Source organism: Dromiciops gliroides, chromosome 2 (genome assembly GCF_019393635.1).
Source record: "Dromiciops gliroides isolate mDroGli1 chromosome 2, mDroGli1.pri, whole genome shotgun sequence".
Taxonomy (NCBI): Eukaryota; Metazoa; Chordata; class Mammalia; order Microbiotheria; family Microbiotheriidae; genus Dromiciops; species Dromiciops gliroides.
The window spans coordinates 168,882,421-168,906,499 of record NC_057862.1 but is presented as its reverse complement, the minus strand read 5'-3'; the positions used below and the strand labels follow the sequence as shown (position 1 = coordinate 168,906,499).

At 37.7% G+C, this 24,079-nt stretch overlaps 1 protein-coding gene across 3 annotated transcripts in view; it reads right to left on the bottom strand.

Moving 5' to 3' along the window:
- Nucleotides 1-24,079, bottom strand: part of ATP8B4 (ATPase phospholipid transporting 8B4 (putative)) — a 413,855-nt gene that overhangs the window by 163,443 nt on the left and 226,333 nt on the right. For all 3 annotated transcript variants that reach the window (XM_043989130.1, XM_043989132.1, XM_043989131.1), the window contains 2 exons: nucleotides 14,314-14,384; nucleotides 4,615-4,697 (listed from right to left, as the gene is read on the bottom strand). In XM_043989130.1, the coding sequence (XP_043845065.1) occupies nucleotides 4,615-4,697; nucleotides 14,314-14,384 (154 nt within the window). The remainder of the gene's footprint in view (nucleotides 1-4,614; nucleotides 4,698-14,313; nucleotides 14,385-24,079) is intronic.

Sequence of the window (24,079 nt, the reverse complement as noted above, 5' to 3'; positions counted from 1 at the left end):
CTCTGTATTTGTATCCTCAGTACTTAGCACAAGGCCTGGTGCATAGCAGGAGCTTCATAAATACTTGTTGATTGATTGTCTATTGATTTTCCCCCCATGTTATACAAAAAAGTTATAGTCTCCCTCATCCTTAATGAGCCTCTGTTGGTTCAGCCACTTCAGTGAGCTCCCATCCAATATTGGTCCTTCCTTTCACTACCAAATTTCAACTATTGCTCTCTCTACTGCTTCACCTACTCTCTTCTCAATTGCTTATAATCTGGCTTCTAATTCCTCCACTCTACTGAAACCTATTTCTGCAAGGATACCATTGATCTCCTAACTGTGGAATCCAATGCCCTTTTCTCATTCATTCCTCATACTTTTGAGTTTTATTCAGTTTTCATTGCTATGACCACCCCTCCACCCGGATTCTCTCTTCTCCCTTGGCTTCTGTGACATCAGTCTTCTTTTTTCTCTTCCAATAAATTCCAACCACTTTATTTCCGTCTCCTTTGCTGGTTCATCAATCATTCCCCACTGCCTGGCTGTAAACATCCCCCAAGATTCTTCTCTTTTTCCCATACCTCTCCTCAGTAATCTTATCAATTCCTACGTAATTGATCATCATCTCTGAACAGAAGCCTCCCAAATCCCTATGCGCATCACTAATCTCCCAGCTGAGCACATGGCCACCCTGCTACATCATCCCCTTTAATATACTCTACCTTCCAGCCAAATTGGAGTGTTAGCTATTTCCTGGACTCAAAACAGCAACCCCTACCTTCATGTATTTGCATAAAATGCGCCCTCCCCTTCCCAGGCCTGAAATGCATTCCCTCCTCATCTCTACATCCCAGTGTCCACCAGTGCTTAGCAAAGTACCTGACACATAGCAAACACTTAATAAATGCTTGTTGATGTCTTTTCCTCTAAGGCTTATCTCCAGTGCCACCTCCTAGGGAAAAATCTTCTCTTATTACCCCAGTTGTTACCCCTTATTACCCTGTTGCTTTCCCCTCCTTTAATTGCCTTATTGATTTATCTATTGTCCCTATCACATCCATCTTCTCCCCACCCAGAGAAAGTATGCTCTTTGACAGTTGAGAGTGTTCAGTTTCTGTCTTCCTAGCCCCAGCCCTCCACAATGGGTTCTTTTACATAGAATTTTCTTAATGCATGACTTCAAATTGAATTGAACTTATTATTTCATTAATTTTTTTCATTATGTATCATCTCAAAAGCATTTCTAGTTTGATATAATGATAAAAATGAGGCTGCTGCCTTTTAATGGGAAAACAACTTTATACTGATGCTTTGGGGAACCACTCAGACTATGGTAAATACATTTGAGTAAAAGCAATAAATGAGTAATCACTATTAGTCCAGAGGAGCTCACATGCAAAACCAATCACTTTTATGAAATATAAAAATACTACTTTTGTTTTTTACAGCAGCTCAGTGAGTCATAGTGGAGAGTGAACATCTGAGTTCAAGTCTGGCCTCTCACACACATACTGGCTGTGAACCTGGACAAGTGACTTAACCTCTCAGTGCCCCCAGACAACTCTCAAAGACTAGTAATTATAGAGAATGGACAGACCTGAATTGATATGGGTCCCCACGTCCAGGAATTCCTAATAGCAGTGAAATTACAAGTGCATAGTCTATCTCTCTCCAGCTGGTCACTGTGACCTTTAGCAAGTGATTTCATTTCTTGCAGCCTCAGTTTCCTAATGTACTAAGGATAGTAATACTGTCCCTACCTAGCTAACAAGATTATTATGAAGTAATTGATAAACCTTAAAAAGTTATAAATACAGGTTATCACTATTATTATCATTATCACAATATAGAAGCATTGATGTAGAGCCAGGAAGTAATGATATCATCATTATTATTTTATTAATTGAATTATTTCCAAATTCTTCCCTTCTTTAAAATGAATGGCTATGTTTTGTTGTTAGTGTATCATTTCGGTCATGTCCAACTCTTCATGACCTCATTTGGGGTTTTCTTGGCAGAGATATTGGAGTGACTTGCTATTTCCCTCTCCAGATCATTTTGAAGATTAGGAAACTGGGGTAAACAGGGTTAAATGACTTACCCAGAATCACACATTAAGTGTCTGAGGTCAGATTTGAACTCAGGAAGATGAGTGTTCCTGACTCCAGGCCTGGCACTCTACCCATTGCACCACCTAGCTACCCAAGAATGACTGATTTTCTGATAGTTTTAAGGACTAGACATTAACAAAGGAAAACTGAGAACTTCCCTTATAGACTTATAGATGGAGAAACTTAAGTGTAAAAGGATGAGTATCTTAAATGATATAGTTATTTATCAGAATGAGACTAAAATTCTATAACTTGTACTGTCACCTTATCCATCTTGAAATATAACAAGAATTCTATCAGAATTCATAAAGATATGAAGTATTCTTTCAAAAATATTCACTTGATTCATGTGTATGGTTGGTTTTATTGGACTCCTACTAACATTTTATTGTAAAGTATTCATTAGTAGAAAAAGTATCACTTGTTTTCATTTAATCACAATTATTACTTGAACCATTCAAAGTTTCTGCCCTGTTCCTCTGACTGAAATCATGGAGATCCTTCTGAATATGGAAGAATTCAAATTTTATGCAATAAGTATTGGTTGTACACTGTATTTCTGTAGCAGGGATTCATATATTAACTGGCTCCAGACAGAGGTTTAAAAACAAAAACAAAGCATAAACAATACAACTCTCATTTGTGCATTTGACAAACACCAAAAGGGGAATGTGTGTGCTTAACCAATGAGATCATTGTGATGCTATTGTCCAAATCTTAGTTTAATATAGACCAAAAGAAAGAAATAAATCTTCAAATCACTTACTCACATTTACAAATCAAACTTACTAACCAAACCAAACCAAGGTACCCAAGTGTTGTTGTTGCTGTTGAGTTGTTTCAGTCATATCCAATCCCTCATGACCCCATTTGGGGTTTTCCTGGCAATGATACTGGAGTGGTTTGCCATTTCCTCACTAGCTCATTTTATAGATGAGGAACTGAGGCAAAAAAGGTTAAGGGACTTGTTCAGGGTCACATGACTAGTAAGCATCTGAAGCCAGATATGAACTCATGAATATGAGTCTTCCTGAATACATGCCCTATACATGATCATATTGACAGAGGCAGGTTGGACTTAGTCCTTCCACATTGCTAAGGAAATGAGTCCTCCCCTAATGCTCTCTTAGGAATGAAGATAGGCTTTGTCTTCCCCAAATCAGTAAATAAACACTGGACACTGGCTTCTATTATGATGCTACACAAGAAACCCAGTACCTAGCACGAACTCTTCATGGCAGGAGATGATCTGTGATGAATGTGACTGTAACTTATTTTCTATGAATCCTCAAACCCAAGTTGTGAGACCAAACAGAGTACCATCTATGAGTTATGAATTGAGGGAAACTGGGATGATCTCAAAACATCTACTCTACTAAGTGTCTGTAACATCATGATCTGAGACTCACTCTCTGAGATTTCACTATATCAGCCTCAACAAAACTTTAGATCCTAAATCTTTTTTTTTATCCTTGAAGAGTCTGTAATTAAAATGCAAATACCTCAGGGGCAGCTAGGTGGTACAGTGGTTAGAGCACCGGCCCTGGAGTCAGGAGGACCCGAGTTCAAATCCAGCCTCAGACACTTAACACCTACTAGCTGTGTGACCCTGGGCAAGTCACTTAACCCCAATTGCCTCACCAAAAAAAAAAAAAGCATAAAATGCAAATACCTCTACAAGGTAGCATCTACTAGTTAATATCTTAGCAGAAATTAGTTTCACTCTAATTAATCATATTATTGACTATAAGGTCCTCACAGAAAAGAGTATAGATTAAGTATCTACAGATGGGACAAGGGCATGTTCTGAGGCATGATAAAACAGAAGATGATGGACAAGAAATTTGGACTGCTTCATCATTTCCTTACAGGGTCAGCCTTGTTATACCAAGGATAGGAAGGTAAAGTCACTATAGGTAGAAAACTAAGAATGAAAATTTTGGTAAGTCAACCAAACAATATTTCTTGAATACCTACTAAGTATAAGGTGTACTGAGGGAGTAAGAAGGGCAGTGAGACAGGATTTCTGCTCTTAAAGACCTTACAATCTAGTGCTTGAGGTTTAGAGATATTCAGGTGAATGAATGGGCCAGTCTAGACACTATAGAATATAGTGAATCTTGTATCTCTATTCTCTGCAAATATTGATAGGTCTCCACTGAGATTAGGATCTGGCAAGTGAAGAATGTTAGAGGGCACAGATGGGGAAAGATTTATATTCCTATAAGAAAGAACAGAATAGATGGACATTTAACAGCCACTTAGTGACTGTGTCGTAACTCTTCACCAATATGAGAGCAGATTTCATCTTGATATTCTTAGCACCGAGTGTAGTATTTTGTGCAGAGAAAGTGTTTGATAAATGTTTGCAGAACTGATTTTGTCAAATCGATCTAATGATGTGATAATACCATGGGTGGATATTGTAATTCAAGAATGAAAAAGAGAGCTCTTTCTCTAACAAATGTAGACATTTATGTCCTTGGTCTCATAGCATTATTTTATTTTAACTACTCACCATCGAACTTTGCAAGCCTGCTAATATCTGCTCCAAGTTCTGAAGTAACTGGTAATGCATGGCGGACTTTTAGGTTGGTCTCCCTGGAAAATTAATGACATGAATTTTTATATGGAACAGTCCACAGCATCTTACATAAACTAATCAAGCGGGTACAGCCCATGTAATACCCAACACATCAATTCAAGGAACTCCCTTTGAATGTCATTCCCACTTCCACACTGTTTCAAAAAAGTGGGAGGGGCTTCCAATGTTCCTAAAAGTTGGCATCCCATAAACTGCACATCTGTATAACAACACAGTAATCTGTTTTGCTCTTTGAAGGAACAGAGGACAAAATAAATATGGTTTCATTCGGACCTATTCAGACATCACGCATGAGTTACAAAATACAATAGGAATGGTAGCACCGCTGCAAGCCAAATGAGGCCAACATCACACTAAAGAGTCAGATATCTATGGAGTCGTTTTCCTTTCAAAACATGATCATGGCTAATTTCACAGTAGCTTAAATTTAAATGGAGAAAAGGAACACAGGTTTATTTTTCTTGGCAAAGCAACACAAGAATCATGTAGTTCTGGAATCTCAGAGCTTGCCTGGACTTCAAGAGGTCATCTAAATTGCTCTCCTCCATCCAAACAGGACCACACAAACACTCTACAGATGGCTTTCTACTCCATTCCTGAGATCTTTAGGGATGAAGATTCCACAGTTTTTGCCAGTATATTGTGTTTAATGATCTTTGCCATGAGAAAGTTCTCTCCTAGCTCTAAATGAAATCTCCTCTGCCCTAACTTAAGTACATTTCTTGGAGGATATCTCCAATGGAGATATTCAATAGCACTTATTCTCCACTTACTAAAACATCAAACTCGCTGTTTAGTGGAATATTGGCACATTCATTCACTTGCTGAACACATACTGTCTGTGTGAAAATGGAGGGAGGGAGCTGTGGTTTTATAGGTTGTGAACTCCCTTCCCAGCGCAGATGGGCAATGGCTTCTTCAGAAGAAATAACTTGCTTCAATTTATAGTCATAGAAAATTTCTTGGGAAAATGAAGGTTTAAGTGACTTCCACAGGGTCTTACAACCAGCATATGTCAGAGGCAGGACTTTAGCAGCATACACTGGATTTCTAGCCATGCCTGTCACCATCATAGGTCATTTGGAAAATGCAAAATATATTTAGATTTGTCTCCTCCTAAAAATCAATGTTCTAAATTTTTACAAGAAGGAGAAAGCAGCTAACGTTCCTAATAGATTTTAATTTAAACGTATTTTCTTTTTATTTATTTCTGTTTTTATGTCCTTGTCCAGTCCCTGAAGATCACACTAATAAGATCAGGAAGCCATTTGTATAGCATCTGCAGAGCATGATCTTGTCTGAATGAAGGGGATTTAAATGTCGACCATGCATTTGGAAATTAGGAAATTAGAAAATTTGCAAAACTTGACGGTAATTTTTTATGAATTTATTTATGCAACTTCTGGAGAAGGACATAATCATGATAAGACATCAGAACTATGTTCTCAATCTTTATTGCAAAAAAAAAGGTCATCCCTGAGAGTATCACATCTCTCTCTCAAGGAGTTTATGATCTATTTAGGAAAAATATATCTTCTGAGTTTAATAATAGTTAAAAAGATATCACAAGGCAGTATGGGATTAAGTATGAAACTGTGGAATCATAGAGAATGAGTCAATCAATAACGATTTATTAAGTGCTTATACGACTGTAGTAAGAGCTGGGGATAAAAAGAAAGGTAACAATCTAATGAGGGAAACAACATACAAAAAAACTAGGTTCAAATAAGCGTTATGCAGAATAAGCTTTAAATAAGCAATAAAGGTTAGTTAAATAGGTAAGATTTAGAGTTAGAGGAAACCTTAGATATCATCAAGCCCAAATCTTTTCATTTTATAGATGAAGAAACTGAAAAGACAGGATGAGTTCCTTGAACAACTTCACCAAGACAGAGAAAGTAACTGAGCTAATGAGAAATGATGAGCAGGATGCCTTCAGAAAAATCTGATAAGTCTTATATGAAGTGATGCAAAGTGAAGTGAGCAGAATCAGGAGAACATTGTAAGCAATAACAGTAATATTCTAACAATGATCAACTGTAAAAGACAACTACTCTAATGAAGAAAATCATCTAAGTAAATGATTTAAGACAATTCCAAAGGACCAATGATGAAAAAAGTTATCTACCTCCAAAAAGAGAAGTGATAAACTCTGAGTGCAGATTGAAGCATACTTTTTTCATGTTCTTCATTCTTCTTATTTTTCCCTATGTTTTCTCTTGCAACAAGGCTACCATGACAGTAAGCTTTTTGTGACTTAACATATATAATCAAGATCATATTGCTTAACTTATCAAGAGGTGGGAGAGGGGCAGGAGGGAAGGAGAGTACTTTGGACCTCAAAATTTTTTAAAATTAATGTTGAAAAATTTTAATGTAATTGGGAAATATTTAACAAAATCACTTTGTAAAAATTTTAAGTAACTAAGGTGGGATTCAAAGTCAGATTCTCTGACTCCAATCCAATTTTTTTCCAGTACACCAACCTGTCACCTTAGAGGTTTTCTGGTCCAACCCTGTGCCCCATAAAAGATTATTAGATTGCAATTGCATACTTTAGAGAGTACATACCATTTGCATGTGGCTGAATTGGGAGAACAAATATGCACTTCTTCCATATGTCCCCCAAAGACAACATCTCTGAAGGACAGCAAGCACTTAGCTACATCAGCTGTGTGTTTTTCTTGTTGTTGGTTTTTTTTTAATTATTTGTCGGTTTGTTTTGGTTTGTTTTTTGCGGGGCAATGAGGGTTAAGTGACTTGCCCAGGGTCACAGAGCTAGTAAGTGTCAGGTGTCTGAGACCAGATTTGAACTCAGACTCTCCGAATCTTGGACTGGTGCTTTATCTACTGCACCACAAAGCTGCCCCCGTTCTGGTATTTTAAAATGTCTCGTCATATTATAATCATATCTTATAGGTTCAACTTACAAAGTACCTAGGTAGTACAGAGGAGCAGCTAGGTAGCACAGTAGATAGAATACCAAGCCTCAAATCAGGAAGACTCGTTTTTCTGAGTTCAAATCTAGACTCACCCACACTTACTAGTTCTGTGACCCTGGGCAAGTCATTTAACCCTGTTTGCTTCAGTTTCTTCATCTGTAAAATGAACTGGAGAACAAAATGGCAAATCACTCTAGTATGTCTGCCAAGAAAACCCCAAATGGGGTCACAAAGAGTTGAACACAACTGAAAAACAACTGAACAAAAAAATGGGTTCATAGCAGACATTGATAGATCTGTGTTGAAATAACCTGGGAAAGCCCATAAAAGAGAAGAGAATTGAACCCCACCCCAGACAGGTGTTCCATTTATATGACCTTGTGTTTAACCTTCTTGGACCTTAGTCTATTCATCTGCAAAATGATGGTTTTGATGTGATATATTCTTGAGTTCCCTTCTAGCTCTAGCTCTGTGATGTTATGAACTAACCCAATAAGAAGAGGAACTCACCTGGAGATTTGAACTCACAAAGATGAGTTTTCCTAATTCCAGACCAAGCCTTCTATCTACTGTGCCACCTACCTGCCCACTGATAACTTTACTTTAATGTAATTTATTTCCCTTGTAATTCTATATATTCTATTTTATGCATTTATAAATATTGTTCTGAGGAGACCCTAGGTTTCCTTAGACGGTCCAAAGGGTCCAGGACACAAAAAAAGTTAAGAATCCTTGTTTTCAAAAAGGCTAGCTAGACAGAGAGAATAGTGTCCCTTCTGACTCTGGACTTCTATGATTTTTTTTTTATTCTGTGAAACTTGGGATCAGTTGGCTTGGTAAGAGGCAAAATATTCAGAAAAATGATCTGTCAAAATCTCTACTATTACCAATGTTTCAAGGGGGAAAAAAATCTTCTAAAAATGTACATTTAAATAATTGGAAAGGGAACATGCCCCTTTCCTCCATCAATACCACAGTTGAAAGTCTGAGCTTACCTGGGGTATCTGACAAAAAAAGAGAGGAGGGGAGGGGAAAGGGGAAGGGGAAAGGAAGGGAAGAGTAAGCCTTTCATTTGGGGCATGGTCCTGAATGGAGCAGAGTCCCAAGAGGTTATGGAGAGGAATGAAAAACTGTGTCCCCTCACCTCCCCAACGACTATGCCCATACAGCCATGGGATGTTGAAAATGTGGTTACAGCAGTGTAAATATGGGTAAGTCCCTTAAAAACAATGAGTCTCTGGGGTCAGCTAGGTGGCGCAGTGGATAGAGTACCCACCCTGGATTCAGGAGGACCTGAGTTCAAATCCAGCCTCAGACACTTAACACTTACTAGCTGTGTGACCCTGGGCAAGTCACTTAACCCCAATTGCCTCACCAAAACAACACAAAAACAAACAAACGAAACAATGAGTCTAGTGAGTTTGTAGTATTATTGAGTTGTTTCAGTCACATTCAACTTTTCATGACTCCATTTTGGGTTTTTTCTTGGCAAAGATACTAGTCATTTGCCACTTCCTTCTCCAGCTCATTTTACAGATGTGAAAAGTGAGAGAAAATTGCTCAGGATCACACAGAATAAGTGTCTGAAGCCAAATTTGAACACCTGAAGATGACTTCCTGATTCCAACAACAGTGCTCTATCCATTGCGCTACCTAGGTGCCCTTGAGTTTGTAGTGAGGGTTTATTATTGTTCAGTGGAGTAGGTACTAGGAATAGGGAGGTGAAAGGCAATGGAAGGGAGAGAAAATAAATTTAAATTTTTAAAAAAACATCCCAATTGCCTTAAGGGAATTTGCTTGAAATGATTCCATTTTTTGACATGGAATTTTACCTGCACATAGGCATTGGAAATTGTGCCTATGAGAAAAAGAACACATATTTATTGATACTCATATTAATGTAACAAGTAAGACTGTTTTAATGAGCAATATTTATATTCTTCTTGATGGCCTTGAAACTTATCCAAGAGGCAGCACTATCAATTTTGTTTTATTTTTAATGCTTTCAAGAAGACAATATAGTGGAAAGTGGGGTATGGTGGAGAAAGAATTGTATCTGGAATCAGAGAACTTGGGTTTGGAATCTGCCTCTGATGCTTACTACCTGTTTAATGTCTGGAAAGTCACTTAACCTCTGTTTGCCTTGGTTTCCTCATCTGTAAAACAGGAAGGGAAGGGCAAGAATATAAGCATTTCTTTAGCCCCTAATATGTGCCAGGCACTGTCCTAAGAGCTTTATAATTATTATCTCATTTGATGTTCACAATAACTGCAAAAGGTAAATTCTATTATTATCTGCATTTTACAATTGAGAAAACTGAGGCAAACAGAGGTTAAGTGACTTGTCCAAGGTCATATAGCTAGTAAGTATCTGAAGTCGAATTTGAACTCAGGTCTTCCTGATTCTAGGCCCAGTGCTCTATCCACTGCGCCCCTAGTCAGTCAGCTAGTGGGAATTGAATTTCATTTATGGTCCCCCTTATAATACTAAACCAAACAGGATATACAATCATTCCTCATACTTCAAGACTTGTTTTTGTTTTGCTTTGCTTTTTTTAAGTCTAGTGTGGATTTATTAGGAAGTTATTAATCATGGGAACAGAAAGCTATGTACAAATGAACTCAGACATCTCTGGTTTCTGCTTGGGCTTCAACATGAGCTAGAAGCTAAAAAAATATTAAATATTTTCCATAGACAATGTTTTCAATTAATCTCAACCTCACTGCCCCCTATTTGAGTAAGTTTCCCCCATCAGGATTGGTTAGCATAGAAACAGAGAAAAAGCCTAATGTCATACATTTGATCAGGAAACTAGCTCTTTAGTCACAATTCCAGAATACTTCAAGTAACTCAACCAAATGAGACACAAAATACTTCACAAAAACAATTAGGAAGAGAGCAATGATATAAATTTCAAACTGGGGACCATAATCTCAACTGCCATGAGCGTAGTCATGGGAACTTAGAAAGCTGTGGGGAGAGGGGCGGTTGAGGTTGATGAGTGTCTTTCCTTACAGGACAGATTTGGCCTCGGTTCCTCCTGGGTCCAGGGCAGGTGCTTTGTCCATTGTGTCACCTAGCTGTCCCATGATGACATCTTTGGGGTAAAATTGAGGGAGGAGTAGAATATACTGGGGGAGGGGATATGGGAGTGGCAGAATGGGGTGAAATCCTACATGAAAGAAGCAGGAAAGGGTGTATGGAGTTGGAAGAGAAATGGGGGAGGTGTGGGGAAGTGAAGGAGCCTTACACACATCAGAATTAGCTCAAAGACCTTAATCTCATCAGAGTGGAGTAATCTATCTAACTCTGCAGGAAAGTAGGAGGGGAAGGGGATAAAGAGGGAAAGGCAAAAGAAGGGAGGGCAAAGTGGGGGAGGGGGCAGTCAGAAGCAAAACACTTTTGAGGAGGAATAGGGTAAAAGAAGATAGAAAATAGAGCAAATATCATGAGAAGGGAATAGGATGGTGGGAAATAGTTATGATGATTGACTATAAATGGCAAACCATATGGTACCTACTTTGCTGGGCTATTGTGAAGAAAATTCTTTGTCAAGTTTAAGGTACTATATAAAAGTTATGATGAACAGGAAGCTATCAGAAAAACCTGGAAAGACCTACATGAACTGAAGCAGAGTGAAGTGTACTATACAAAGAATAACAGGGACAGCTAGGTGGTAGGGTGGATAGAGCACCGGCCCTGGATTCAGGAGGAACTGAGTTCAAATCCAGCTTCAGACACTTATCACTTACTAGCTGTGTGACCCTGAACAAGTCACTTAACCCCTACTGCCCTGCAAAAAAAAACCAAAAGAATAACAACAATAGTGTAAGATAATCTGCTGGGAAGCACGTGGTTATTTTCAGCAATGCAATGATCCAACATAACTCTGAAGGACTTATAGGAATTGCAATCCCTCTACAGAGAAAGAATTGATGGTGTCTGAAAACAGATTGAAGCATTTTTTTTAATAGTTCCCTAATCTGAAGTTTTGTTTTTGTCTGTTTTCTTTCACAACCTGGCTAATGTGGAGATGTTTTACATGACTACTCACATATAACTTATATTGAATTGCTTGAGTTTTGAGGGGTGGGTGGGGAGGGAGGGAAGAAGAGAAGTTGGAACACAAAGTTTTTAAAAACTGATTCAAAATTTGTTTTTACATGTAATTTCGAAAATAAAAATGTAAACAGATTAAAAAAAAGAAAACTATCAGCAACTTAGCATTAATTCCCAACTGTTAAAAATCACACTCAAGTCTTTTCCCACACTAATAGCTAAGACCCCATTCAAAACAATCAGGGATATATCATAAGACATCATTCTATCTGGTTAAAAATCAAGATGTCATGTAAGGTCTATCTAGGCCATTGGAGCAAAGTTGCAACAATACTCCACAAATTCTATCAAGCCCATATTTCATTCTATAAACGAAACAAATTCTGAATGGGCCAATGATGTAAATATTTTTAAAACCATAAAGAATTACAAGATGGGGGAGGGAAGGGAATTAATATTATATAGAGCCAAGTGTATGCCTTAAAGATCAGTGAGGTGGTACAGTGAATAAAGTGCCAAACCTGGAGTCAGGAAGACTCATCTTCTGAATTCAAATCTGGCCTCAGGCACTTACTAGCTGTGTGACCCTGGGCAAGTCACTTAACCCTGTTTGCTTCAATTTCTATAAAATGAGCTAGAGAAGGAAATGGCAAACCAATATAGTATCTCTGTCAAGAAAACCCCAAATAAACATGAAAACAACTGGACAACAACAATATATACCATGAACTATGCTAAGCACTTTTTATAAATATATCATTTGATCCTCACAACAACTTTGTGAGCTAGGTACAAAATCATGAAATGTTATCTCTATTGCAATTATGGAAGACATAAGCATTTAGTTATTCAAGAAATTGATGAAAATTCTGAGATAAAATAGATTAATTCAATAGTATTTAAAAAAGAGAGATTTTACTGCCCCCCCAAAAGCAATGTTTGCATAATAAAAAGGAAAGAAAAAAGGGGGTTAGGGAACCTTTGTGACATGCCTTTTGTGAGAACCAAGAAAGCATGAGGTGACCATTCTGAGATTTCAAAGGTCAGATTGGCATCCAGAAGTTACCTCTATTCATAGACCGCCTTTAGGTCATGTCAATCCATGGACTTGAACGCGACCAGCCAATTAGCTTGGAGCTGTGGTGGAGGGGAGGGGGTCACCCCTCTTCCAGTCCAGCAGAGACCTTCTGCTCCAAGAGACTCAAGATCACTCTCTTTTTGTTTGGAACAAGCTCGTAGTGGCAGAAGAAGCAGGCCAAGATAGACAGGTTTCCTAACTTTCAGGAACTTAATGTGTTCTCTCTTGGATAGCTAGGTGAAGGCGGCTTTCCCTCTCTCTCTTTGCTAACCCCTAATATGCTTTAATAAATGCTTAAAAGTCTAAACTGTTGCTGAATTTATCAGTAAATCTTATCTAGTTCCACTCCCCCAACTGGGGGGAGCGGGGATCGGGGACAAGTAAGGACACGCATTAGATTTTCAACAGCACACTTTCAAATAAAAGTCTGACCTTCAGAGTCTATAAGGAATTGACATATTTATAAGATTGGGATCAATTATCTCACAGATAAAATCATTTGCTTGTGGGGTAATAGCTCCCAGTGGATCTTTAATTCCAAAATATATAATGGTCAATGTTCAAAAGAAGAAATAAAAATTATCTATAAAACACGAAAAGTTCAAATGCTTCAATAAGAAGAATATAAATTAAACCGATGAAATGATACTTTATACTCATTAAGTTTGTATAAATAAAAATTAAATTTATTGGTGGTAGAACTGGGGAAATAAGCATACTATTATATTCCTGATTATGAAGTTAGCAAAATAACAATAATTTTATAGCAATTAACCATGTGTGAAATTATTGCCAAAAAAAGAATTATCTTCTTTAGGATACTACTGTATATTTTTTAGGAATCATAATCCTCTTCTTTCCCTGATATTTTATCTTTAAAATGGAGTCAAGGGGCAGCCCTGGATTCAGGAGGATCTGAGTTCAAATCTGGCCTCAGATACTTGACACTTACTAGCCGTGTATCCCTGGGCAAGTCACTTAACCCTCATTCCGCCCCCAAAATAAAAAGGAGTTGGGGCCATTGAGGGAGAGAGGAGATTGTAATTATCGAGAAATCTGGATCCGAATATCCATAATTCTTTGTGACTTTAATCTATGAAGTTCTCTCTAAAGAACAATGACACCCAAAGTTTTTCTGAAACAAGTTACAAAGTGGAAATTTATTCAAACCCTTCTCTATCCCCTCCAGAATTCCTTTCATTCTTGCAACGCTCCATTTGGAATGAGAGAAGGTAATTTGGTAATTATAATGGACAATCTTAGGCTAAGAAGATCGATGCATGCATGTCAAGAATCTCCTAACAGAAACAGAATTAGAGAAAATGCAAAGAAATTTGTAAAAGATTTTAAAAGATGGCATTGACACTGAAGATTTCCTTTCAAATTTAAGTTTTAGAATTTACAGATTCAACATTTATCAGGAAAACAAGTTTCATGAAGGGATAAGGCTTATGATAAGAAGTGTTTGCATAGTCATTACACTTTTTATTTTATTTTATGGCAAATCTGTTCTCATTTTAATATCGACTTACCCATCTAGTTCAGCAGTTTCAATGTAACAGAGACCATGTGGTTCACTGCTTGATAAGAGGAGCAAATCAGCCTGTAAAAGTCAGGGTGGAATAATTTTGAGAAGAGAACCATAGAAGACACAGAGAAATCTCTATTTTCCTAGTCTGTCTACCAACAACTACTATTAAGGTTTACAAAGTACTTCCTTCTTACCAACTTGGTTGGATAGGTAAGTGGGGTGTGGAGGGTGGGAGAGGTAGGAAGGGGAAGCCTTTCCTTGACTATATGCTATTTAACATTTTTATTCATGGAGGTACAAATGGCAAATTCATCAGATTTTCAGACAACTCAAAGCTGGGAAGAATAATTAACACTTCAGATGGCTAAATCACAACCCTAAAAGGTTTCAACATGCAAGAATGCTGTGGCAAATCTAACAAGATGAAACAATAAGGATAAATTTCTGTAGGTTAAAAAAAATCAAGCAATCAATAAGCATTTATCAACTGTCTACCAGTATGCTGGACTAGATTTCAGGGATACAAAGAGAAAAATCATTGTATAAATAAACACTTATTAAGTATCTACTACGTGCTAGAGTAGATGCTTAATAAATGCTTATTGACTGAATGACTGTGTTCAGTGCTGGGGTACAAAGAAAGGTTAAATAAGTCCATGTTTTAATGGAGAAGACAATATGAAAACAACTGTGTACAAACAAGAAGCCTACAGAAGAAATTGGAGATAACTAATGGAGGGAAAGCACTAGCAATAAGGGGAACTGGGAAAGGTCTCTTGCAGAAGACAGGATTTTAGCTGGGAATTGGAAGAAGCCAGGAAAGCCAGGAGGCACAGATGAAGAGGAAGAAAATTCCAAGCATGAGAGACAGTAATGAAAAACACCCAGAGTTGGGAGATGGAATGTCTTTTGCTAATGACATCAAGGGGCCAACTTTACAGGATGGGCTTTGAATGCCAGAGGATTTTATATTTGATCCTGGAGGTGATAAGGAACCACTGAAGTTTATTGAATAGAAGGAGCGACATGATCAGATCAGAACTTTAGGAACATTACTTTGACACATGAATGGAAGAAGGACTAGAGTAAGGAAACCAACCAGCAAGCTATTGCAGTAGTCTAAGAGTGAGTTGATCAGGGCCTGCATCAGAATAGTAGCAATGTCAGAAGAGAGACAGGAATGTCCCTGTCTTCAAGGAGCTTACTAATACTAAAATGATTTTAGAAGTACAAGATGTGAGAGCTATAGATAGATAGCAGTTCTTCTGAAAAAGTCTAGAGAATTTTAGTGGAGTGTGTGCTCAATCTGAGTCAATGGTCCCAGTGCCTGGAACATAGCAGGCACTTTATGAATATTTATTGACTAACAACCAAAAAAGCTATTAAGATCTTACACTGAATTAAGAAACACACAATTTTTTAGGATTAGATAAATGATGGTCCTCCTGTCCTATTCCCTGATAAGACTATTTCTGAAGTACTATTCTTTAAAAAATCTGGACACCACATTTTGGGAAGGACATTAATAAGCTTCAGAGTATCCAAAGTGAAGACATCATTATTATAATATCATTGGTTCTCTTCAAAAACAAAGGATGAATGACAACAATCCAGAATAGTGTGAAGAAAATGAGGAAAGGACTTAAGACAATGCCACATAAGGATCCTTTGAAGGAACTGTGGATGGTTAATCTGCGGAAGAAAAATAATAGCTATTTTCAACCTGTTGAAGGATTGCTGAGTTAAAATAGGATTCAATTTATTTTGCTCAAAGGACATAATTAGGAGCAATGAAGATAGGTAGATTTCAGCTGCACATAAGGAACCACTTTATAATGATTAGAGCAATCCAGAAGTGAAACATGTTACCTCGGGAAGGAGTTGTACAGATCTTCAAGCAAAGGACCACTTGATAAGACATTATAGGTGGATTTTTATTTATCCCCACTTTATAAATTAGTAAACTGAGCCTCAGAAAGGTTAAGTGATTTGCCTAAGATTCCACAGTTAAGTGTTAAAGCTAGGGTTTTAAACAAGGACTTCTGATCCTTTCCATTCCTGATCAGGACTAGCTTTAGGCAAGCTGCAAAGTGCCTAGAGGTCATCAGACCTAAATTTTCAATCCCTTAATTTTACAGATAAGAAAACTGGGGCATAAAGAAATTATCCAGCATGCTCAAGGTCACATAGGTAGTAAGTGATGAAACCATGATTTGAACTGAGGTCCTCTCACTCCCCATTCATTGTTTTTTCTACTGAATCACAAAATATCTCATTTATGATCCTGGCTACCATTAGGCAAAGGGTAAAATACTCCAAATTTGTCTGTTGTCCTCACCGGCTACTTCCAACCTTGATCAAACCTTCTCTTCCTTCTCAACTCTCATTTTAGTAATAGGTAAAAAAAAAATTTGTCAAGATCCACTCACTTTGAGATGAGCAGAAGCAGGAGAATATTGTACACAGTATCAACAACAGTAGGTGTTGATCAACTATGATAGACTTGACTCTTCTCAGCAATACAATGGTCCAAGATAGTTCCAAAGGACTCATGATGGAAAATGCTCTCCAAATCCAGAAAAAAACAACAACACTATGGAATCTAGATGCAGATTGAACCATTCTATTTCTATTTTTTGAGGTTTTTCCTTGTTGCTCTAATTCTTTCACAGCATGACTAATGCAGAAATATGTTTAATGTGATTGTACATATATAACCTATATCAGATTGCTTGCTGTCCTGGGGAGGGGGGAGGGAGGGGAGGGAGGGAGAAAAAATTGAAACTAGAAATCTTATAAAAACAAAATTTGAAAACTATCTCTACATGTAACTGGAAAATAATAAAATACTTCTATGGGAAAAAAAAGATCCACTCACTTTCTGGGGTGGGGGGGATTGGGGGTAAGGCCACGTGTACACATGCACACAAAAAAGACCTTTGTAAGTTTCATTTTTTAAGTTATTTCAAAAACGAAGAACAGAAAACATAAGCCATAGTTCAACAAATAAATTGAATGCACACATGTCATAATTACAATCACATAATTTAAGAGTTGGGAAAGATCTAAGCAGCCATCTACTCCAACCCATATACAAAATGCATTCCAATTATAAAATACCCAAGTAGTTCTTGTCTAATTTCTGCCTGAAGACCTCAAAAGAGGGGGCTCCCCTCTCTAGGCAAAGACTGTGTTTCTTTTTTGCTTATATTTGTATTCTCAGTCTTAACATAGTACCTAGCACATAAGTACTTAATAAACACTATGTGACTGCATTCTCAGAGTCAAAACAAGTTGAGTTCAAGTCCTACCTTCAATCCATACTGACTGTATGACTCTGGGAATGCCACTAAACTCCTCGGTCCTGCGCCACTCCCTCCAAAAAAACTTTGTAAGTTACAGAACAGTTGCTAATGTACTTTGGTATAAAGAGTTTCCTAACTGGGTAAGCCCTAGACAGAAGAAATCACAAATCTAGTTCCTCCCACGTATTTAGATACAGCACATATACGCACTTATATGTCAGTTTCATTATATACACTAACACAGAGAGATGTATTTCAATTCCATATTAAAGAGATTTAAGAGTCTGGGGCCAACAGGAACAGAAAGTCACAGGTTAGGGGCAAGGAGTAGGGGAGGAGAGAAAGAGGAATGGCTTGTAACATAAAAAAGACATGGGATGACTAATGTGGAAATATGTATAACATGTTTGCGTGTGTGTATATATATACATTTGTGTATAGTTGTGTATGTGTATATGTGTATGTTTGTGTGTGTGTGTATCACCTATATCTGATTGCTTGCTGTCTTAGGTGGGGGGGAGGAAGAAGGGAGGGAAGAAGGAAAATTGGGAACTAAAAATCTTACATCAATGAATGTTGAAAACAAACTTTAAATGTAATTCAGAAATAAAATACTACTGTGGTAAAAATTATTTGTGGTAAAGATTACCGATTTTGGCCCTCACACTACTAAAAATAAATTGGAAATATTCTAGTAAAAAAAGGCATGGGAAAAAGAAGCAGAAGAGGAAAAGCTATGGGAAGATAGGAAGAGAGATGGGGGAAGCAGGAGAAATTAGAGGCAGAGAGATAAAAGGATGCTCAGGTAGGATGTGGGTGTGCCTTTCAGAGGTAACCTGCTCACATCCTATTGTGCTTTTCATTTCCTCTCTGAGCATGATGATAAGTAATCACTTAAAACTATGGACCTTTTGAAAAGGTTTTTGGGATAATCTTCTTAAAAGTAGGGACTGGGGTTTTTTGTTTGTTTTTGTTTTTTTGCAGGGCAATGAGGGTTAAGTGACTTGCCAAAGGTCACACAGCTAGTGTCAAGTGTCTGAGGCCAGATTTGAACTCAGGTCCTCCTGAATCCAGGGCTGGTGTTTTATCCACTGCACCACCTAGCTGCCCCCAAAAGCAGGGACTGTTTTTGCCTTTCTTTGCAAACCCAAGGTTAGGCACAGTGTATGGGACACAATCAGTACTTAACAAATACCTGTTTTTACTGTCTAGTAATTTGACAATTGATTGTCTAATAATTCAAAACATTCCTTTGACTCAAGGAAATGATTTGTCTGCTTGTATTTCAATCTTTAAAGTATATTGTAAAAATCACACCATATCTACCTTTGAAAATCTGATTTATTGTCATAGCCAAAAATATCACCTAGTTGTAAACCTACTAGTGATGAAATCTTCCAATATTAATAATAATAATTAAAGCATTTATAATATTAATAACATTTACACTGTATTTGAAGGTTTGCAAGACAATTTACATGTTATCTCATTTGATTCTCACAACAACCTTATTTGTTAGATGTTATTGTTATCCTTATTTTATAGTTAAAGAAACTGAGGCTGAAAGGAGGTCAATGACCTGCATACAGCCACATACCTAACGAGTGTCCGAGGCTGAATTTGAATTCAGGTCTCACTGACTCAAAGTCTAGCAATCTAACTAATATGCCACCAAGCTGCCCTACTATATTGGTTAGTCCTCAGAGGGAAAACTAAATTGACCCAAAATGCCTATTGTGCCATGCTGTGATATGCAGGTGGATGACTGGTCTGTTGAATTAATCTGGAAATGGCACAACAGATGCACAATGAGTTGAGCCAACTAGTGAACCAGGTAATAGAGATCAGGTAGAATTACATTTGGAAAATCTCACAGAGTTTTCAATGACCCCAAGCCCCAACACAAAAGTTTCCAACACAAAAGCCTATCGTTAAATGTTCTACCAGTGATGCCAAATGGCATTAAACAATACAATCTCCTTAAAATCAGAGTTGTGAGTGACCCAAAAGGCAATGGATTGAGCCCAGTGGCCATAAATACACAGCAACACATTTCCAAAGAAATCTGCAAGGAGTTCCATAAGGGATGTCACTGAGGAAATGCATGGTGCAGTCATTCAACAAGACTAGGAGATGCTAAATGGACGGTTTAAATTGTGCACTGGTACCCATGAAACCCACGGGGAACCAGAAATCATCCTATTGCTTGCACAAAGGTCCATGTAGGCAGTCTACCTCTGTATATGTGCCAGAGGCACTGAGGAAAACTAAGGCAGACAACAGACTCAGTCTTGGAATGCTCCCTATCAGTCTATGTAAAGATTTCATTCTGTGCTCCAAGCCACACCCTCTAGACCTAGTAACTGTATTTGTTTGGGAAATAAAGTATTTTATGAAGGAATGACTTGCATCAGAAACTTACTTTGAAAGCTCAAAAATGATTGCCAGTTTCCCAGCTATCCCTAAACTTTTTCTGATGCTTAAAAAAAAGCAAAAATTTTTTAACTTTGTTATTTGATCCTTTGGAGCTATTGATATGCAATGGCTAAAGGTTACATTGGGAACCAACATTCACTTCCTTGTTCTGAACATTTTTCCTCCTTTAAAATGAAATTTGCTCATTTTGTTTGTCTACTTGTATACTAGTTAGGCTGACACTGAATAAGGGCCAAAAAACTCAATAAAAAGTTACTTCAGGAATAAATAGGCAAAGCATATCTTATACCATACTAATCAGACCTTCAAAGTCCCCTCCAACTCTAATTCTGCAATCCTATGAGCCTATCAATCTTCAGAGACTCTATTTGAATTACATAATCACAGTTGCCCATCAAGCTACATGGTCTTCCCTGGGCTATAGTGATATCCTTTCCTCTGCCAGTTGTGCCTTCTTCACTCACGCCATTTTCTGGCCCTGGCTCATCCCAGACTCATTTCAAATTATCAAGTGCTAGAACTTAACAGCACCAAGAGTGATTGACCCCCTTTCCTTCTCTCTTCAACCCCTCCCCAAAAAGAACCAATTCAGAACTGTTCAGAACCAATCAGGCTGCTAGACAGCTCACATGGCTTGGATGAGATAGGAGTAACCCACTTCATTCTGTCCAGTGAGATGAAGGACCACCAGACTTTACCATCTACCTTGTAACTGCTTATCATCTGCCAAACCTATACACCCTGAAGACCCCTAGCACTGTTATTTGATCTACTGACATAAGGGATGGGGGAGGGAAACAATTACTTACCTACTATGAGCCAAGCACCATGTTAATCACTTTACAATTATTCTCTCAATTGATAGAGAGTCTGAGAATCCCTGGGCCTTGCCATTTGCTCCTTAACTGCACCCTGAGGACTTTCCATCAACCCTACAGCTAAACTTTTTAATGCTTTTGTTCCTCCATTAAAGTGTGACCTCTGAAAGCAAAAATGATCTCATTTTTATAGGTATCCCCAGTTCTTAGCACAATGCCTGACATATAGCTAGCATTTAATAACTGTTTTTTTCATTCATTTATAGAAAAAACTAACTTGCTAGATGAAATCAATTCAGATCTAGATATACCTTTTAAGTAAAAAACTCCCCCTTTCTTGTATAGCTTGAGAAAAATAATAATGATTTCTAAAAATAGCAACATGGTCTAATTTAGAATATTTCAAATTTGATTAGTAAATACATATATATGTAAATGCATACATATATATATACACATACACATACATATATACATACATGGGATAATGCCATATTTTAATGCTCCTCATTCCTATTCCTCTTTAAATGAGTCTGCAATTTCTCTTCCTTCACATTCCTATTGTTATCTTTGTATCTCTCCCTCCTTTGCCTCTGTAATGAAATCAGGTTAATTTTAAGCATTGTCACTAATAAGAGGCAGTGTGGCACAACAGGAAGAGCACTGTCTCTGGCATTCAGAGGACCTAGGTCCAAATGTCATCTCTGGAATTTCCTGCCTATGTGACCTTATTTATTAACCTCCCTAAGCCTTGATATTCTTACCTGAAAAAATGAAAAGGCTGAACTAGATGGGTCAATGTACCTTCCAGGTCTAGATCTATGATCCTATAAGCTCAAAGATGTTTCTGACCTTCCATATGAACTGGAAGAAAGAGGGTTGTGGTTGTTGTTGTTTCTGTTGTTGTTGTTTGCCCTTCATTTTTGGAAGAGGACCAATGATATCACTGGTGATGTCCTGACTTACACATGAACTGGATTTAAGTGGGGTGGAATTGCATAAAGTCATCAGTCTCATTCTCTTCCAGAGTCATCAAAGTCCAGTGGCAAGGCAAAAGTCCAGATGATTGGCAATGGCTCAAGATGCAGTGAATGACCTTGGTATCTTTGATGTCTGACCAAGCTCTAAGCATTCTACAATGCCTACTTTCAACTGCCTTCATGGCTGCTGTAATAAATTGCTCTCATCCACCCATTCCACCAAAGGAAGTCTTCACATACTTGGGGTGGACATCCCCCTGACCCACCAATGTGTTGAGGCCTATGGTATCCCTCAACCTGGTTTAGCCCATATGCTGAGATGATTTTACCAGGCTTTGGTAAACTGTGAATGCTTCTTGGACCCACAGGTAAGAGTTGGATGGCAGGTGAACACTAAAGGTAGATAAAACATCCCTGAAGAGGACCCAGAAAACCCTCACACCAGAGGGACTAGTCCTCCCTAAACATTCCATACACCCCAGGAAAGGGAATAAGAAACACCTGCCTCAGGACAGGAGAGGAAAAAATGGTAAGACAAGAGAGATCTATCATGATAAGGGGATCCCAGTTAGTTCTTATCAGACCTCCCTTCCTACCACAGAAGCATCAAAAATCAGCACTCCATTGGTAAGACTGTTAAATGAGAAACACAACTAATACACAATAAAGACTGACGTGTTTAAAGTACTTTAACTGATGGAAAGTCACTGAGGCTCTAACTGTTGCTGCCACCACCTGGATGTCTGGCAAAGTTGAGATTATGGGTAACTATAATTATTTTCATTATATGCATCCCTCACTCCCCCTCCATCCTATCTCCCCACCAAAATCAACCTTCCCTCTCTGCAGTTCTCTTATTTCCTCCTACCCTGCCCCTTCCCCCAAACACTCAAATTCTCTCTATGCATCTCTTTTCAAAGAGGATTTCATTTTAGACAAGGGGTAGTACTTCCCTACTTACATCGTCAGTTAATTCACAATAATTAAAAAGAGAAAAATAAAATAGCTTTTTCCTCAGGTGCTCTGAAAGGCCCAGAGCTTTCTTCACACAAGGAGGAGAGAAGGGATTATTTACAGTGGTTGAGGTAAAATAACAAGGAACTTTGACTTGAAGCTCATAAAAGTTAAATTACAAGTTTCCTAATAGCAAGAGCAATTAGACAGCAGAATGCTTCCTCTGGGGAGGTGGATTCATTAAAGATGTTTAAGGAGAGTTAGCTAGTTCTTGAGGGACTAGGGGAGAGCAAAAATCCACTCTTGGCTGGGAGCAGGGTTTAGATTCAATGGATAAGGTCTTTCCAGGTCTATTTTTCTCAGAAGTGAGATTTTCAATTCCTGTCACAGAAAAATGCCTTTGTTTTACAGCAAAACTCTCACAGGTAATAAATTAATTTGTAATAGGACTGCTCTTTTTTTTTTAAAGCTAGAAGTTAGTTCTTTCAGTTTTAAAGGATATGAACATTGAGTAACTTGTATATGAAGTCTGTTTATAAAGCATAATAAAATTACTTTTACCACCTGTATGTAGTAAACCTGTTATTTGTTACATTCAATCTGCTATGATATGCAGCAATTCCAAAGTGCATTTCTAAAATAACTAACCAAGTTTTTCCAGGAAAGAGCAAGCTCACTTTGAATGCATTTACTCTAAGTTATTGTACAACTTAAGACCTTGGTTCAAGTCTTGCCTGTGACACTAGATATATCTACATGAGTAAGTCATCTGACTTCTCTGACACTGTTTCCCCACCACTTAATTGCGGATAATAATACCTGTAGTACCTAGCTATTATGAGATTCAAATGAGATATACAAAGTACTTTGTAAATTCTGAAATATTACATAAGTATCAATAATTATAATTAACCATTTCTATTCATCTTATTTACATTTACTTGTTTTTGTGGGGAGGGGGCAGGGGATGGAGCTAAAAAGCCTTTTACAATGTTGCTGAGTTTAGTGTTATACCCACACATATGCCTAAAAATATCTTAAAGTAAAAATAAAATGAAGTGGAATTAATCATACACTGGTATGATTTTTGGAAGAGACTTCTAATTTCATCAATAGTAGTTAATGCTACTTCTTTATATCTCTGTCAATGTAAGGTTGTGAATATTTTATGTTGAATATTTCTTTGCCGTGGATGAAATAAATAGCTGCCCTATACATGATTTACATTGTATATTGAGTACCTTTCTACTCCCCAATTTGGAAAACCTTAGTAA